This window comes from Falco rusticolus, chromosome Z (assembly GCF_015220075.1).
Source record: "Falco rusticolus isolate bFalRus1 chromosome Z, bFalRus1.pri, whole genome shotgun sequence".
In the NCBI taxonomy this organism is placed as follows: domain Eukaryota; kingdom Metazoa; phylum Chordata; class Aves; order Falconiformes; family Falconidae; genus Falco; species Falco rusticolus.
In genome coordinates this window covers 63,135,467-63,153,551 of record NC_051210.1, presented here as the reverse complement: position 1 = coordinate 63,153,551, position 18,085 = coordinate 63,135,467, and the positions used below count along the sequence as shown (strand labels likewise).

Genomic DNA, 18,085 nt, shown 5'->3' with positions numbered 1-18,085 from the left:
AAGTTGTAGTTGTCCAGAGACTTTTACTAGGACAAATACTGGCACTATGTACAGCCGGAATCATTGTAGTAATCACTTTTTTGGTCTTTGTGAAAGTAAAATATTTCTCCACATATATATAAGCCCTAGTGAATCAATGTATACACACTGATTGCTAATCTTCTGTGAGATAATGTGGAATAGATGTACCAAGTATTTAATACAGTTATTCAGACTTCAGGTTCTGCCTTCCTCTTGTCTTCCTGCTGGCTCTAAAATACATATTTTTAATTTTTATACAGGACAGCTTCCTAATCCTGGTGTGGCGTGGAGTGTTATGTTCTGATTGCATATTGTAGGTATATGTAATTTGAATGCATTTATCTGCTTACACAGTTATAGCACTTACAATGCAGTGAATTTGGGCCTTTTTAAAGTCACTGTCTGGCTAGAGCTAAGGGTTTGGGGATTGTTGTGGGGAGTAGTGAGGGGTGTTTATTATTTTTTTGCTTATTTGGCTGTAGAGAAGATACTGTAGAACATTTGGATCCAGAGAACTCTGTGGTTTCCTTGTCTTCTATTATATTTAAGGCTGGATTTAATCTTGCTACTTTGAAGGAATTTGTCGTATCTCAAAACAAATACCCTCATTTGTTCAATAAGCCCTTTAGTTCTAAAAGCTCTGACAAAATACTCTTGTTTATCAGAGAGAGGTTGTATCTTTGTTACTGCAGATTAACTGCCCTTCTTTGAGAATAGTGTGCGGTGGAGGAGTGCATTGGTTGATTGGTTTTTCTTCGAGCAGCACAGGCTATCAGAGATAACAAGCAGTATGTTTTAATCCTTGTCCATGACCTAGATTTCTAAGGTATTGGCATAGTATCTTTAATGGTACCCATATCCTCAGGAACAGTGATAGCATCTGCATCCTCAATAACAATAACAGGAGAGATAATTTCTAAAATAAAAGCATTTGTCAGAATTGTAGATAAATATACATGGACTGTGTAAACAATGAACAAACTCAACCCAGCAGTCAGTGTCAGTAATGGCAGTATTTTAATGAAATTATTTCTGCCAGATCCAGTGAACTAACGCCTCAGATGTTAGTTTTGATGCATCTATAGGAATTGCTGCCGCATCTTTGGATTGGTGCGTAGATGTTAACCCAGACCCCACAAGATGTTTTTTTGTAAGTTTATACTAAAACCACATCTTCTGGCATACTGAAAACTTACGAGCTCTCTCAGTGCAAAGATTGTATTTTGGGGGCCATCTTGGGGTTGGGTTCACTATTAGCATGCAGAATGATTTCAAAGCAATATTCAGAAGGAATAGAAAGAGTGTATTGGAATTACTCTCTGAAATCCAATGCAGAGTTGGACTGCCACACTGGTGGTAAGCAAAACTTTTCCCCTTCCACATGCAAATGTTTTAAGTAGATGTTTTACTAAGCTTGTCTTCACATCTGGCTGTATACCAAAAAAATTACTTTCTACTAGCCTCCAAATGGTCATGTTATGTTCATGACGCATTTGTCTATATATGTGTGTGTGTGCGTGTATATGTATTTTAAAATTTTTCATCTGAGGTGATTCCATTTCAGAGATGGGTAAAGTGATGCTGGCACACACAGTGCAGAGTTTGCACTGAATATTTTGCAAGCTTGCAAAAGTTCTGAGTGATCTGATCAAAACTTTTTTTTTACAAACATTTTATACTTTCTATTTCTGCCTGTGGCTTGGTACCATTAAACTCAGTAGAAAATTTGTTGACTTCTCTGTGTGTGCATGTTAGCTTTATTTGTCTTAAAAATATCAGACAGTTCTTTGCAGATTCGCCACTGCCAAGACCAAGGTAAAAAGTAGCGTCTTCCATTAATTATTTCCTAGAATGTTCTCTAGACTTTTTCATGATGTTTGTAAAACAGAAGTGTATTATTTATATAAAACATTTATTGTAAGGTTTTTTGAAAACTTGAGCTTCCTATAGCTTGTTTTATGTTAGAGAAAATACTTGCTCATACTTAAATAAACAGTTGAGAGATTTAAATACAGTTGGCCGTAATCCAGATAGAAATTGTTAAACTTTTGGCAGTTGGACCAATCAGACAGAAATATGGTTTGTAATTTAAAGAGACCAGTTTGAAAGAGGAAGTGGGACACCTGTATATTAGTGTGTTAAATTTTGCGATTCTCCAATCATTAATTTAAAATTACTCCTGGGAGGCTATTCCTGCTAACTTTTGCTTAAAGTTTAAATTGAGAAACATTCTGAAGATTGCCTTAAAGACATAGTTCTAAAATGTACTAAGCTCCTTCTGTAAAGGTAACCTTACTCATGATGACATGGTACTGTATTGAATAGAGGGGGCAGTGTATTGAGAAAACGTCTCCTTCTGGTGTTGGTGACGGCTGCTGTTAATAGATCGCATTAGGAAAATGGATGGTGAAATATTTACTGGCACTGCACATTGGCTTAATTGGTTTTCCGCTCCTGGTGTTTTCTTCTGTTACTGGTTGCATCATTATTAGAATATTTGTTCCATCCCCAATTTCAGAAATTACAGCTTGGTGTATCAGTAAGTCTTACAACCCAAGTATGTGTGTGTCTGTAGGGGATCTGTTGGAAGAGACAGCTTCCAGACAATTTTTTTGTATTAAATGTCTGTTATTCTTGACAGATGTGCAAGATGGAGTCCTAGACTAGGGGAGGTATCAGTCTTCAAAAAGCCATAGCTTAGACATACAACTAGGTGAAAGTAGGAAACAGTAAACTCCAAAGCCTGTGTTGTTTTTTTTAACTTGTTATTAATACTTGTTATTTCAACTGTAGTAAATGAATTTTTAAACCCAGAGTTCTTTTTTACCTTTTTCTTATTGACACCCCCACTCCCCATCACTCCTGTCTCTCCCCTGTCCTTCCTGTCTGATTGTGTAGCTGTTGTTCCAAAGTTTCATTGATCTATGCCGTGTCTTTACTGTCAGCACTTTGGCTAGGTAATTTTCATTTGAACATTGGTGTTATCATACATGTTACTGTGATGTTTTTTCTCCTGAAAACGTAATTAGGGAGTGGGTCATAGAAAATACGTAACTGTATGTATGTACATACATTCAGTATATCAGTGGCTGGATGCATGCAATGGAGTGGTTAAGCAAAAGTGTGATTACTATGGACTAATGACCCACATAAATACAGGCCTTTTGATTTACAAGGGGAAAAATGATCTGCCATTTATGTCCAACTGGAAAACTTCAATATACAGAACTGTTAACGGCAAAATGGAATCAGGTTGCAGGCTGTACACTCCAGATGTCTTGACAGCTGTTGTAAAAGTGGATTGTCTTTTCAGAGGGCTGAGGGACCTGGAACATATCCATCCAAAGAAGCTAACAAGTGTCAAAATCATTCTGGTTAGCTGCAGAAGATAAAATTAGTATATGAAATCAGAATGAATCCATATAGACCTGGTTGCTCTGCAATATTACTTGAGGTTGGGTTAAATAGGGCAAGATTGGGTTATTGCCTGTTTGGAAGGTGCTGTTCTGAGTCTGTCTTCTTTGATTTTTGGAAAAGGGGCAAAATTTCTTGATCTAACAGGGTAAGGTGTTTAATTTCCTTAGTCATGCATGACTACAGCAAGAATGATATTGAGCAGGTTTTTCTGACATATAGATGATTTTCCTGCACTAAAAATAAATAAAGGAAATAAAAATTTTCTTGGAAATAAAAACTGTGGCTCTTGTTTCAAGGAGTAGTGTATAGTCTTCCTTCTTGACATAAGTTTATTTGGGTTTTGTTTGCTTACGAAGTATGTATACATTGTGATAGCTAAATTGCTTGTTAGTAAATAGTTGGATAGTAAGCCTTGTTTGCAAAAAGCATATATAACATATATAAGCATATGCTTATAAGAAGGGCAGAATGTAGATGGCATCACAAGTCATACTTGTTGACATACTGGATTAAAATTTGGGACAAAATCGGGCAAAGCATACTCTTAAGTGTTTGTAAGTCAAGTGTACAGAAGTGAGAACTTCTCCAAACAACTAACGGTCCATCCTAGAGAAGCTTCTGAAGATGATTTATATACAGATCACTTTCCCTGAGAAAAGCTGGCTGTGGATCATACAGAGATGGGAAAAGTCCATGTCTGTGGAAATTTCAGGGAAGAAGCAAAGTCTTCTGGGACAGCATCAGATGTGCTGCTGTTATGTTAATACCCATTTCTGACAAAAGGTATGATGTTGGGACATGTTGGGCAAAGTTAGAACTCTCTCCTCAGCTAAATTCCATGTTAAAATTTGACATTTCTGGTGACTTCATGACAATTAAAACCAAAAAGCTTATTCTTCTGTGAGAGACACAGATCTGATCTTAGCTGTGTTTAAACTAAAAAAACTGTAGGTTGTGGGGGTTTTGTAAGATACACTGACTAGAGGCTGCAGCACATGTATACACTGTTTGGGCTAGTGTTACTTGCTGGTCCTGAATGGAAGACTGTCAGACTCTGAGATAAGGTGGGAGAAATTGTCAAAACTCTGAATCTGCTGTGACTAACCTTTCTGGGATGTAAGTAAACCTGCTCAAAACCATCTTGGCTGTCTTCAGCTTCTGTTGCAACATGAGCCTACCCTCAATCTTTTTGTACCACGTCAAATCCATTGTTACTGGGATACAAAGAATATTTAATGAGTTGTATTGGTAAAATCTGATAAACAAGTCAATTAAACATGGCAAACGCTTCCCACTTCATTGGACATCAGTTGTAAATACTGTAGAAAATCAAAGCAAAGTGGGATGGGAACAATAAATTTTGGTACACTGTGGCATAATAGCAACAGCAATCAATACAAAGTAACAAATAATACTAAGATGGTATGGCTATGACTTTGGCATTGTCAGCAGGCATTTCTAGGGAAGTGGAAAGGCACTGTGAGGCTTCTAATACCTGTGAGTCTTTTCTTTTGACAGTGTGTGTTCCCCAAAATGGAAGTAACCATCCTGACTTCAGACCTTCAGTAGAAATATGAATCTTTCCTTGGGAAAGAAAATAGCACTTGCAGACAACTCTGTAAAGCCAAATGTGTTGTTGATAAGACATAAATATAAATAGCAAAATGGAAGCATGATTTTTGACCCTGAGTGCCTGGTACTTACAGCATTTTTTGGACTTGCTCATTCAGCACCTAGCAAGTTTAATATTGCTTGATCCTGCGTCACTAAAACTGGAAATAACTAATCCTGGTTCTTTTGAGGTTAATGGAAATCAGAACCCTAGATCAGAGCAGGCTATGGCCTTACCTGCTGCTCTTAGCAGTTGAAATGAGTTTCTAATACAATTTTATAAAGCATATCAAGTGTATGAATTGTTGGAGAAAACATTACTACGTGCATAAGAGGTAGATATTAGGTGCAAACATTAAATGTTCTCTATTTTATTTTAGACTACTGTATTATTCTATGAATAAATATAGTTAACTACTGAAAGTTATTAATTTGTCACTCAGCAAAAATTATCCTCATAGCAATTAAATTTTGAAAAAATCGGAATTCTTTGGGAGAAAAGTATTATCTTAAAATGTTGACGTCTTTCCTACAGTGAAGATTGCTATTGCAGAAATACTGGAATTCTGACCATAAGGTAATGTGAAGTGTTCAGCAATGAACAAGGTCTCTCAGCTAAAAATTTATGCAAAGGAGGGATCTAGGCTTGCATAAAGTAATTAAAGTAATGTTTACCATAAAATAGTTGTTTTCCTTTTGTTTTCCTTTTTCTTCACAAAAGACTTTTTTTTTTTTCCAGGGGGGTGGGGGGGGGGGGGGGGGGGGAATGTTGTCCTTGTCCTCCAATAGAGATTAGAACTTCTTATCTTGCTCTGAAGGTAGTGGGCAACTCCAGCATATAGAGAAGTAATCTACTTTTTGTTGCCTCTAGAGATGTAGTTGTTTCTCTGCTTTGTGTGTAGAACTGCTGATAGTTGAGTTGCTTTGCTACCTTAAGTACTGCTTCATATTGAGAAAAAACTGGGGTTTGGAAATGGGGGATCTGTTCTATGACCTTTGTAAGAAACTGCTGAAAAAATATTTAGAAACCTTATTTTCCAGTAGGTAAAATTCATGTTGTATTAAATGAAACACAGCATCATCTCTTCAAACTACATAGCACTTCAGCAAATAGGTGCACTTCAAAAATGCTTGTTTCATCACAAAGTTTACAGCAATGCTGTGCAACTGAAATTTACTTCATTTGTCTTAAAATAACAAAGGCCACATATTCAGTCTGCGTTTTTAGAAAGATTTCTGTGAGTAATTAATAAAGTGTTTCTTCCATGGCCTTTTACCACACAGACAGTGCAAATCAGCAAGCCAAAAGAGTCCTGGTCCTGAATTCTCACGTGGTGGCTCCATGCATGCATGTGTAGAAGGTGATTCCATTTCCATCTGCTGACTACAAAACATACTGATATTTTATAGCCAACAGGGGCTCTTGCTTAGTTCAGGTACCAAAAACATCCAGTTCCCTTTTGATGATCCCATTTCTCTTCTCACTGATCAGATGTGCAATGGTTTGTTCTAGCCATGCACATTAGACAAACTGATTTGGAGGTTAATAGAGAAATTTTTTCAAATAACATTTTTGTAAACAGTGAAAATAAATCGAGAGCTGCTGGAGATCTTCAAAATAGGGTATGTGTTTATGTATTGTTTTAAGAAATTGGTGTGGGAAGAATAATGATTTGGTTATAGAACAGTGCAAGTTTGAGATTATTCATTATTTAACTCTATTTTCAACTAGAAGATTCTTCAATGGGTTTTTCTTAATGCAGATGCAGATATAACAGATTTAGTGACTGCAGTGGAAATAGCTAGGATGTTTTGCCTGTAGAAAAGGGGCTCTTCCTTAGAAGAAACTGAAAAATGAAAATAGTAATTTTATAACATTTGTGTGTATCTACAGTTAAGCATGTTTTTGTTGTGAAAGTATGACTTAGTTTCTAAGTGTCATAGCCTATAGATAGGGCTGCAGAAGTTTAGGAAATAATTCATTAAGTCATTTGCGACTCTTTACATTTCACTTACTTTTTCCCTTGTTGGCTTTGGCTACCCCTTTCTCATGCCAGCAGGCTGCCCAACTTCTGTTAAACACTTTTGTTTTCAGGCTTTTATACAAATTCACTTCAGTCATCACACATTGACTTCCAGAAAGACTGGGACAGAAAAGCTTAGGGAAAATACGTACAGTAAGAAAGTATATAAATCTAAAATGTGTAAATACTGTCTCACTTGCTGAAAGATCTGTCTGCTACTTAGAGTTCTTGGCCCACTTTGCCTGCTTTGCAACTCCTGCAAAGTTGCAAATCTTGGCTGCTTTGGTGTTCTGTGTAAATGATGTTGTATCTGAGTATTCCGTGTGAGTATTCTGTACATGTTAAATTCTTCCTAAAGTAATGTGCTTTTATTTTAAGAGTTATTGGCTGTTACTCTTTGAATATGTTGTGTTTTACATAATACCAACTTCAAGTATTAATGGTTCTTCTATGTTTCTAAGACTTAGTGGTCACATGAATTGGACGTTAAGTTTAAATTTAAAAATGTAAGTAGTGGTTCCTTTATTGCTGTTTGCAATTGCTTCATATGTATACACTTCAAGTGAAGTTTCTTGAGTTGCAGTAGCAAAGAACACAGCATTTATTTGAAAACATGGGAATTAATTAATATAAAGTAAAATAGTCAATATCTTTAGTATGAGAAAACGCTCCTCTAAACTGTAAAAGGCTTTAATTGCATCTAAAGAGGCCTGCGTGTGATCTTCAGTAGAAAAGTCTATGTAAATTATTTGCCAGTGGTGGTCTACCAAAAGAAACCTAGGAGACAAGGCAAATCAGGCAGTTGGAGTTAATTAGTGTCATGTGTGCACAATAAATATAGAGAGGCTTAAGAGCCACCAGCAGTACTTGTGTGATGATATTTCAAAATAACATCCTTGGAAAATAATGGATATGGCTCTACAATGTTATTTGACTGTGGGATCTGCAGAATTAATGGGTTTTTTACAGGTCTTACGAGAGCTTGCAACAGAACAAAAAGTGGTGTGTTATGTTAAAGGCAGATTGGTTAAAAACGTTTTTTATTTGGGAATACATAAAGATAAAAACATCAATAACAAGTGGTAACAGGTAGAAAAATGCACTTCTTTGTTACTTATGCTTATGTCAGTTTATTCAGACTGTTCTACCTGTGTAGGATTCAAATTAGGGACAGTTTTTTAAAAGGTGCTGTGCAGTAAAATCTAGTGACTTCCCAATAATAGAGAAGAGCGTGAATTCTGAGGCTTATATGGGTTCAGACCTAATTAGATTGGTCTTCAGCTTTTCTGGAAAACTTTTGTGTGGGAAGAAAGTAATTCTGTATTTTTGCTTTGTAGATAAGGAGTTTGAAAAATGGAATTTTCCGTGGTGTTGTTAAAAGGAAATTATTTTAAAGCGAGTGTATGAAGTATATAATCTTCAGCCTATAGGAATTGTGCACTTAAAAACAAATCAGTGTAAATTATGTATCTTTCAACACCGATCAAAAATATCTAATCTTGGAGATGAAAGTATGCCACACTATTTTCTTCTCCTGATGGCGTATCCAAAACAGTAAAAATGTTGCATTGCTTAAAAATAAAAAGAAATAGTATAAAGCTAAAGAAGGTACTTAAAAAAGGAAATGCAGTTTCTGTACAAGTTCTTATTTTACTGTATTAAATACTTAATGATGAACAATACTATGCGGTTTAGCTGTTAACCAGAAATGGGTGAATTGTAACTCCTGACCGCTATCAGTTTTAAAGTAACTTCAGTTGAAACACTTGTTGAAAATATACTGAACCATGATATATTCATCATGATGTGAATAATGAATTACATCATTATTCACATCATGATGAGAGAAAATATTTTATGCAGATAGTTATTTGTGTTGCCTCAAAATGTCAAATTTCTCGGTATCAGCCTCCTAGGAAGGGGAAGAAGCAGGGAGAAAAAGCCTGGGGAATGTTGTTAGGATTTTTTTGCTGTGAGGGATGGTGAACTTGCATGTCTTCCCGGTATCGGCTAATTTAAAAAGCAAATTAAAATACTGTTTCTCTGTACAGTAGCATGATATCTGACAGTCAAGTCTGCTGTGTGCTGTGTCACTTGTTGAACCTTAGTTCTTCCTCTTCGGCAGTAATAGAATCTGTGTATGGGATATAGGTCCAGATTCTCCACGCTGGCTCCAGCTTCCCTTTCAATATACTAAATTCCCTGATAGAGCTACCTACCGTGTTTTTTTGTTTTTAACATGGAAAATACTCAAGTTTGCAAGCATATATGAAAAGGCTTACATGCACAGAGTAGTTGCCAGTGACCAGAGATGATATGGCCTGACTGCTTTGCAGAGCTCACCAGTGAACTTTCAGTGCTGGGTTTTGACTTGAGAACAGCATCGAGTTTCTGATCCCTCACCAGCAATGGTATGGAAGATTCGCAGGTTAAGGGAAAAAACAGTTGATGGAAAAATGATCGGCAGGTCTTCAGAGAAGCATTCTTTAAAGGAGGGATATGCTAAGGTGGATGACTTGAGCTGAAATATATTTGTCATTAATAATCCCAGTCAACTATAGAACATGCAAGCTATTGTTAAATTTACTAAAACATATAATTTCAAATTGATACCGAAATGGTAATAATTTTCTCAGTATTTTAATCCTTCATTTTTACCCTGTAGACAACATTGCACTTGTGTTAATAAGCACAGTTCTTTCAAAACAAGAATACAACCAGTAATTTAAATATTATATAAAAATATATTTAATTGCCTTTTTTTTCCTTTTTTTTCTTTTTTTCTGTTATAGGGCAGATTATACCGGAAAGAAGATTTGTAGAAGCAATAAATAGTGAAGCATATCGGTATGAAATGGGTGACTTTCCAACAGAATGGGAAGGTAAATCTTGAATATTTTTGTTTTATTTTAAAATAATTTTGCCATTGCCGTTCGGTATTTTTAATGGAAAGCCTGATTATGTGAATACGTTGTCTGTTACTTTTCACATTGAGCAATGCAGGCTTTTGTTTAAAAAGCATAGCTATTGTGAATTCTTAAAGCAACCCCTTTACAAATAGGATAAATTTTGTTTAGGAAAATTTGTTTAGGAAACATTTAATAAAAAATGTAAATAAAGCCTGTTTGATCATGACTTTCTCCTCTTAAATGGGAAAATATTTGTGCCTGAGGGGGGATCTGGTAGCATAACCAAAACTAAGTGTGTTAAAGTTCCTAATTATGCCTTCACGGCAGTGTTAATTTGTAGGTCAGTTGCATTATTGGTGGCACAGTGATGGGGTTTTTTGGGTTTTTTTACAGTGGCATTTGGTTTCCTACACTCTCACTTGCACCATCTTGTAGGGAGTTGAAGAACCTGTTAGTAATTAACCATTTTTTCCCACTTCTATTGATGAAAGTTTTGTCTGCAAATTTTGGACATAGAAAGAAATTTAGGGAGGCTGGAGCGGTTCCTTGGGATTAGCTGAGCAGCCCTTGGAGAAAGAGAATGCAGAGAGGCAGAATATAATGGTCCTTGAGGCTGTAGGAGCTGGAGTTAAGTGTGGCTTAAAATCCAGGACTCTAAAGCATAAGCAAGGAACCCCTGAAATAGTAGATAGAGTCTACCCATCATTCAGCATATTTTGGGGGAGAATAGTATCTCAGCATCTCCCAGAAGTTGGTAGGTTTTAAGTAAACAAATTTAAATTTCAAGCAGTGTGTAGTTAAACTGTGGAATTCCTTGTCCTTGAATTTCTGCTTGCTTGGAAGTTTGCATGGATTCAAAAAGTGATTAAAAGAATTTGTGGAAGAAAAAGCCTTCCCAGAGACATTACTGTGATATAATTTGTCAGTGAGCTGCATATTAATAGAGGCTACAGTGTGTTTTGAAGAAATATTGCAATATATTTATTTGCTTTACCTCATTCTCTTCCCTTTGCACTCACTGTTTGCCCCTGAGGGAGATGGTACTGAGCTAAGAGAAAACTTTGGTCCCCTTATATACCTTCATGGAGTTAGTAGAGAGAGATGAAACGTTCCCATCTTGCATTTTATCATTGTCATTACACCGATTCCTATGATTTTTATTTGTGATCAACTAAGGCTAATATTAACAGCTAAAAGTTTCTCAAAGTTGTTTCAACCCTATTAGCAGCATTTGCCAACTGTGATGAAGCCACAGTATCAACAGCTTCTGTCTTCTACTGCGGCAGTACCCACAGTTGGCTGGTACATCTTAATCTTGTTGCTCCTAGTTCTTTACCAGTCCAAGATAGACATCCTCCGAAGAAGAGCAGCAGCCTGGTAGGCTTGTCCTTACTAAATCATCTGGTGCTTGAAATGGTATCTACCTAATCCAACTATTTGAAGTTCATCCAAAAGTTCTCCAGCCACTGCTGGTCATCTAAGGCCTGTGTGACTGTCATTCAATCACTCTGCACCATAAATATTGAGAAGCATGTATAAAGCCTCAGGTAACTGCTCTGCTGTGAATGTATTCTAATCTAAGACCTGCTGCTGCCTGTTCAGAGTCAAAAAATGCAATCCAGTAGTCTCTACCTGCACTTTGCTGGAATTAACAGGAAATAACATGGACAGTCAGACTGTCTTAGGTGGGTGTGAGCTGATCACCCTTTCACAAAGGGCCTAGACTGGTTCAACCAACTTGCTGTATGAACCTGTTCCCTAGGACTGCTGCAGTCAGTGTAGCACTAAGGTGCCTGCACTGTATCTCTTTTCAGAAGCCTTAGCACAAATCCCTGTGACTTGATAGTATGGTGTGTGGGCGGGTACAGCTGTTTGGAAGGATGCTTTTGGCATCAGTGCAGGGACCTTGGAGTCAAGGGACAGGTACCCTGCAGTATGGACTTGCCTAAATAGATGCAGCTGCCAGACCATGGATGCACTTTTGCAAGTCAAGGCATCTTATTCAGGGTTTTTTAAAGAAAAGAAAATTGACCATTCCCATTTCTATGAGCTGCATTTACACTTTTAATGCTTAACTTCCTCATCTTTGTAACTGCATTTTTTTTTTTCTTGGAGATTTTGTCAGCACCGAAAAGAAAGGATTCACAGAGAAAAGGAAAATACAGTATGCAGATAGGTAACAGCCTTTCCCTCTTAAGTACTGAATTCGTCTGGAAAGAGAAAGAAAAGATACATGCATCCTTCTTCCCCTATGTATTCCTTAAGCAGAGTGGGTGTGTAGTGCATGTTTGTGACAAATAAAGCATGGGAATTACACAAAAAAGACTAACCTGTATTTTATTTTTTTTTTTTGTCCAGTGCCAATTTCAATATTACAAACAGTTTTGTGGAAGTATAACGTAATTTTAAAAAGCCAAACCTGGTACTTCTGCTGTTGTTATAGAGGCTGTTCAAAGAACTATTGTGCCTTTGCTGTATATTGGGGTGCGAATTACGGATGTGGGCTGCTCTGAAGTTCATTACTACTTCTTTTCTGCCTCCTTTAAAATGCAAAATTCTCAATGAATAAGAAATGTGAAAGAATGGAAAGAGTAGAGTTCAAATAATACTATAGAAGCCAGTTATCTGAGTGGGAACGGTTTAATTCAAGGTTTTTAGACACACTTTGCTGAAAGGCTCATTACAATTCTCTCCCTACTTTTTCCTCTTCAAAATTGGTCTAAAAGTTTTCCAGGCCCACAGGACCTGTGCTGAACTTTCAGTCTCTATCTCCTGTCCAGACTCTTGAAAATTTCCCAGTGCATTCTTTCTGTGGGTGTTCATTTTATAATTCATGCTGCCATGGATGGTGTTCGTTCCAGCAAATAGTCTGAGACTTTGCAGAAGGATTCTAAAATACTTGCTCTTTTCTCTGAACAGTGAAAGACTAAATACAAGGTTGGAAGGCGATATATTTCTTATTTCTGTTTTCTCTTAGAAATTTTATGGATATTGAGTGTTGTAAACCCTCTCTGCTCGGCACATGCTTACATCTCCAGGGGCCTGCTCTCCAAATTCTGTGTATGCACTTTGACATCTTTGGCCTCTCTGCTTCCATTTTGGCTAGTTCAGCAATAGCAGTCTCCTTGCATAGCCTTCTCAAGCTTTTCACTTCAGGGACTGTGCTGAGGTTTGTTGCCTTATTTCCTCTCCTTTTTCTTGGGACCTGCAGAGAGCTGCTTTACCTGTGCTCCTGTGCTATCTTTGTTCTGTCAGGACTCAGTTTTTTGGTTTGTGGATAATCCTTAACGGCCACCTGATTTAAAAGATGTCATTCCAGCACCTTTTCCTTCTCCTTGTTTCCCTACATCAGTGCTGTGTGACTAGAAAAGAAACCTCTTGTGACCAAAATGAATAAAAGTACTGTCCCTGGAAGTGCTTCGGGGCATGAGTTATCTAAGGAGAACTTCCACAAAACCAGGGGCAAAGGTTTGTTTAAGGAGTGGGACCAGACTGCAGTGAAATTTGAAGAGGGTCTGAATTAAGTCTCATTGTTTATCTAAGGCATCATCATGGACAGCTGGTAAACAAGTGGCTGATTTTGATGCTGTGTTTATCAAGTTATAAACGTGTATTGATATAACTGAGACTAAATAGAAAGCTATAAAATAAGTAGAAAAACCAATCGTCTAGATTACAGACTCAGTCTGTGCAAACTGTTGCTCAGGCTCTGGAGAGGATATTTGTGTGTTAGTCCTGAGGGTTTACTGAATACAAGACAGAGAGGGCTTACTTCTGAAGGGTTTGCCTGGAATTTTTCTCTTGGAGGTGTTAGTTTTAAGTGCTCCACAGGATTAGATTTCCTAAGTTCTCAGACCTGCAAATTTTCCAAAAATTCTGAATGTCCATTGAGGTTTTTTTAAAATTGAAACATGCTCAATATTCAGAGAATAGAATCATAATACCTTGTGTTATCCTTACTCTTAGCTATTTGTACACAGAAAATTAAGTTGATTTTAATTTTAAAAATCCAAAAGTATGTTTCCTTTTGTACTGTAGTTTTGAATTTAGAACATAATCCTTACACACAATACAAATATTACCTAGTTTTGTTCAGGTGCCACTTGTTTTATTATGAAGTGGGAGTGCATACTTCTCTTTTCCCTAGGCAATAAGGATGCACACAACAGATAACGTTTCTGTAATGTTAGTTCTGAATGTTCACCTACTGTAGAATGTGTGGTTTACCTCCTAAAGACTTGTCAACAGTGCTCCTGAGAGGAGATCAGTATTTTTATGTACCTATAAATATTCATGAGATTGCATGCTTCATGCAGCATTTTATTGCCCATCCATTCCTAGTGTGGGGGTTTTTTTGGTTTTGTTTTTTTCCTTTCCTGGTAACATTTAGTGATTAATGGGAATCTTAATTTGCAGGCTCCCTTTTACACTCATTACAGTGTTTTAAGTGCCAGTAGGAGTCTTAAAGTTCAATGAAAATCTCATGCATACTAATAAGAATGCAAATGAGTGCTGATGAAAGAATTCGAGGGTCTCAAGGTAGAAAATGTCTGGCTATCTTAGAAAATTCCTTTCAGACAGAAGTAGCATTACTGTGAGTACAGAATGCAGGAATTGTCATCCAGATAAAATTAGAAGCAGCAGCGTAATGATTTTGAAATGGAGGCAATGATTCACTTTGCCAAAGCTTTGGGGGACTTTGGTTGCAGTCAGTACATACATGTTACCTTCTCTACTTCACCAGGTTTAGAACATCTTGGCTGACAATGGTGAGGGCATTTTGGTTCGTTAATGTAGGGAACGGGGGTGTTCATATGGAAATCTTCTCTAGCTGTAACTGTCACTGGACACTTTTTAATTAAAAGTGAATGCATTTGTGCATATGGTGTTCAAATAATATGTAATAAAGCGCCTACCTGCCTTATTTCAACAAGTATTTAACTGTCGTGTAAATTGGTTCAGTCATTTAAACCTGCATTGACTAAAAATGTAATGAAGAGCACAAAGAAAGGTGGGAGAGCTTTTCCTTTGCTAAATTATGTACACTGACTATATTTTTTAAAAAGAATGCAAAATGTCTTAATTTCAAGATACCTTCTACTTGGATTTTGTTAAAGTTAGTGCTAACTCAGAAGTAAATCGCTGGTTTTATGTTTGTATACATTCCTTTTTCCTTTACCTGTTACCATGAATTTCTCTTACGCCTGAGTTATGAGGTGTTGGTGGGTTTCTGAATCTTGTGTTGGATGCTCAAGATATTTTTGATAACTTAAAAAAAATTGAAAGGCTTTTTAAATTTTCTGTCTGAAAGAAAACCACCTCAAAACTGGTGGGGACTAAATACATTTGAGTCCTTCTATTCTTCTCCCCAAAGACTGAGGAATGGTCAAGTGATTGCTTTTGAAAGACTGATAAAACTATTAGACACTAAAGTACAGTATACTAAAATATACTCAAATCAGATGATATTTTCTTGCTTTTAATCTTGTATCTTGAGCTGTCCTTTACATAGAGTATTTCAGAAATGGATTTGCACACAGGGAATATTATCTATTAAAACTAACTAACTTCATTTTATGGCTATAAAGAGATTTTAGTAAATTTTGTTACGTATTTCTCCCTCAGCTACATAGTGGTGAAGGAATCTTTCATTAAATAATGATTTTCTAGTGCAGCTCATTGGAGATGTTAAAATGAATTGTAGTAATTTGGGAAATGCTTTGTGTGAGCAAGTTTTATTTAGAGTTAAACTGAAACAGATTCGTAGTTCTGACATTTATTAGAAAGAAGTAAGGTTGGTATCTCCTGTAAAACCATGCATTCAAATGCTTGCTATAGCTGGAGAGGAACATGGCAACTTCTGTGTGCATTATTTGTGTTATTAAATAGATACAGTCTCATAATGGAATGTTTGGTATAAGAAATATTCCTAAATTAAGGATTGTTTTGTTGCTTTTGAGTGTTGGTACTAATTGAGATCTATTAGTGAATGAAAGCATGTTGTGTAGTGTTCCTTACTTCACAGCTTCTGTTCACAGGACACATGTCATTGTTTTACCCTCCACTGTTCTGTCTGTGGCATGTTAAATCGAGGCAGCTAATTAAATGATAAAATCTCTTAATAGAAGTATTCCATTCATCTGAAAATAATTAATCAATGAACTGTCTAAAAGTCCCATCTGCTACTGAAAGAAAATCTACTGTAAAGATTATATTTCAGCAGTAGTTTCTAACTACAGCTTTATTTTTGTAGGATTTCAAATTTTAAGAATTTTGCTTTAAGAATTACTAATTGTAATCACTTGAACTTAAAATGCAGCTGGTGTCTTTTTTCAGTATTTTCTTAATACCAGCAATTTCAAAAAAAAAGAAAAGAAATTTTTAGGTGCTGAGATCTGTGGAATTCAAACCACTGGTACCGTACTTCCAAATGTGACAGAAACAAGGCATGGCAAGGCAAAAGATGATACTTTGTTGAAAGTAATCCCTTTAATTCTGAAGGTTTAAAACTTAATTTTTTATGAAACATTTTTAACTACTCCTTTTCCTTTTTTTTCCCAGCTGTATCTTTTATTAGTTAGTGCCTAGTATACATACTTCACTATACCTGTCAGCTCTACCACTTTCTTGCTTTCCTGGTTGGTGTTGGAACTGTTGCTAAGTACAGACAAAGATGACTTCTGTCAGGAGGAGAAGTCTCATGTGCCATGACTTCATCTAATACTGTCGTTGCTCCTTTTACAAAGAGTGTCTGCAAGGCTGCCAGCTGAGAAGTGTCAGTCATGCCAGTTTAGTCTGATCTTGCATTTGGAAACCCTCATAAAATCTAGAGGTTTAAAAGTGCTACAAGTACATACAAAATGTTTTCTAGTTTTACAGATTTAATAGAAAATCTCTTAATTGTATTTTGGATTATCATAATGGGCTGGTTTTCCTTCCACTAACATAAAACTTTTGCAGAAAGGGTGATCTTGACTGTTCGGTGCTCAGTCAATTCTTTACAATGGAAAATTTGGGTCTAATCTTTGTTAGGACCAAAAGACTGCTTAGAAGAGCTGGCAAGAACTGCTTTTAAGAAAAGATGTTTGAGAACGGTGTTTAAAAGACCACATTTTCAGAAAGTGTCATCTGATAGACAAGAACCAGAAGTGATACCTTGCTTTGTATCATTACAGGTATTCTACCATTAACCTTGAGCTGTTGGCCTTGCCATCAAGGCTAAATTCCAAGCTATATAATGCCATTTTGCCTCCCTTAATTCTTTTCTAATTTCAATGGGAAGCTATTCTTCCTAAAGCCACTTTTGTAGTGCTGCTGAAGCAGAGTGGTGTTGGTGTTTCACTCTATGTGTAATTGCATTTTCAGCAGTGAGGTGACGTTATAACTCTGTGCGCCTTTTAATGTTTTGGACTTGCTGACTCATTCCCTAGTTTCCCTCAAAACACATCACAGATGGTATTAGAAAATTAAAATTTGGAGTAGTTCCTTCTTAAAGCATTTCTGAAACTTACTGACAGCTACAGGTCAGACCAGGAATTTGGGCGAAAACGAAGATGTCATTTTTGCTCTAATTTTCAAGCACAATAACAAAAGTCCTAATTTTCTGAACAAATGTACAAAAGAACATTTTGCCATGTCTTGGCATGTGGAACTGGCTTTCCTTATGTTAGTCCTTCTGTTCATTACTGGCCACTTGCATTCTGCTACTCAGTCATTTGAAAAACATGAGCAGAAAAGACAAACGTTTACAAAATATACAACCCAGTACTTACCAGTTGTGTGGCTTGAAAGGGCATGACAAAATGCTTGTGGTAGTGATACTCTTAAAGTGATGGATATCACCTTGTTCACAATCAGGTGACCTGTGTGTCTAAGTAATGCCTGTAATAGCTGGAACTATCTTTAATAATTTACTGACTGAGTGAAGACCCCCAATGGAGTGATGCTTCTCTGTCTGCAGCAGGGTCCCTTTGGATTGCTGCCTCCAGTCAGTGCCACACGAACTCTCAGTGTCTGCAATGGGAGTGAGCGTAAGTCTATTGATCTTGGTTCGTAGTGGAAAACCTGAGCCACAGGACAATTGTCATTGCCACTGCTTTCATT

General features: G+C 36.7%; 1 protein-coding gene across 1 annotated transcript in view; it reads left to right on the top strand.

The window, feature by feature from the left end:
* Nucleotides 1-18,085, top strand: part of NDUFAF2 (NADH:ubiquinone oxidoreductase complex assembly factor 2) — a 69,105-nt gene that overhangs the window by 38,079 nt on the left and 12,941 nt on the right. Inside the window, exon 2 of the mRNA XM_037373564.1 lies at nucleotides 9,866-9,955. Within this exon, the coding sequence (XP_037229461.1) occupies nucleotides 9,866-9,955 (90 nt within the window). The remainder of the gene's footprint in view (nucleotides 1-9,865; nucleotides 9,956-18,085) is intronic.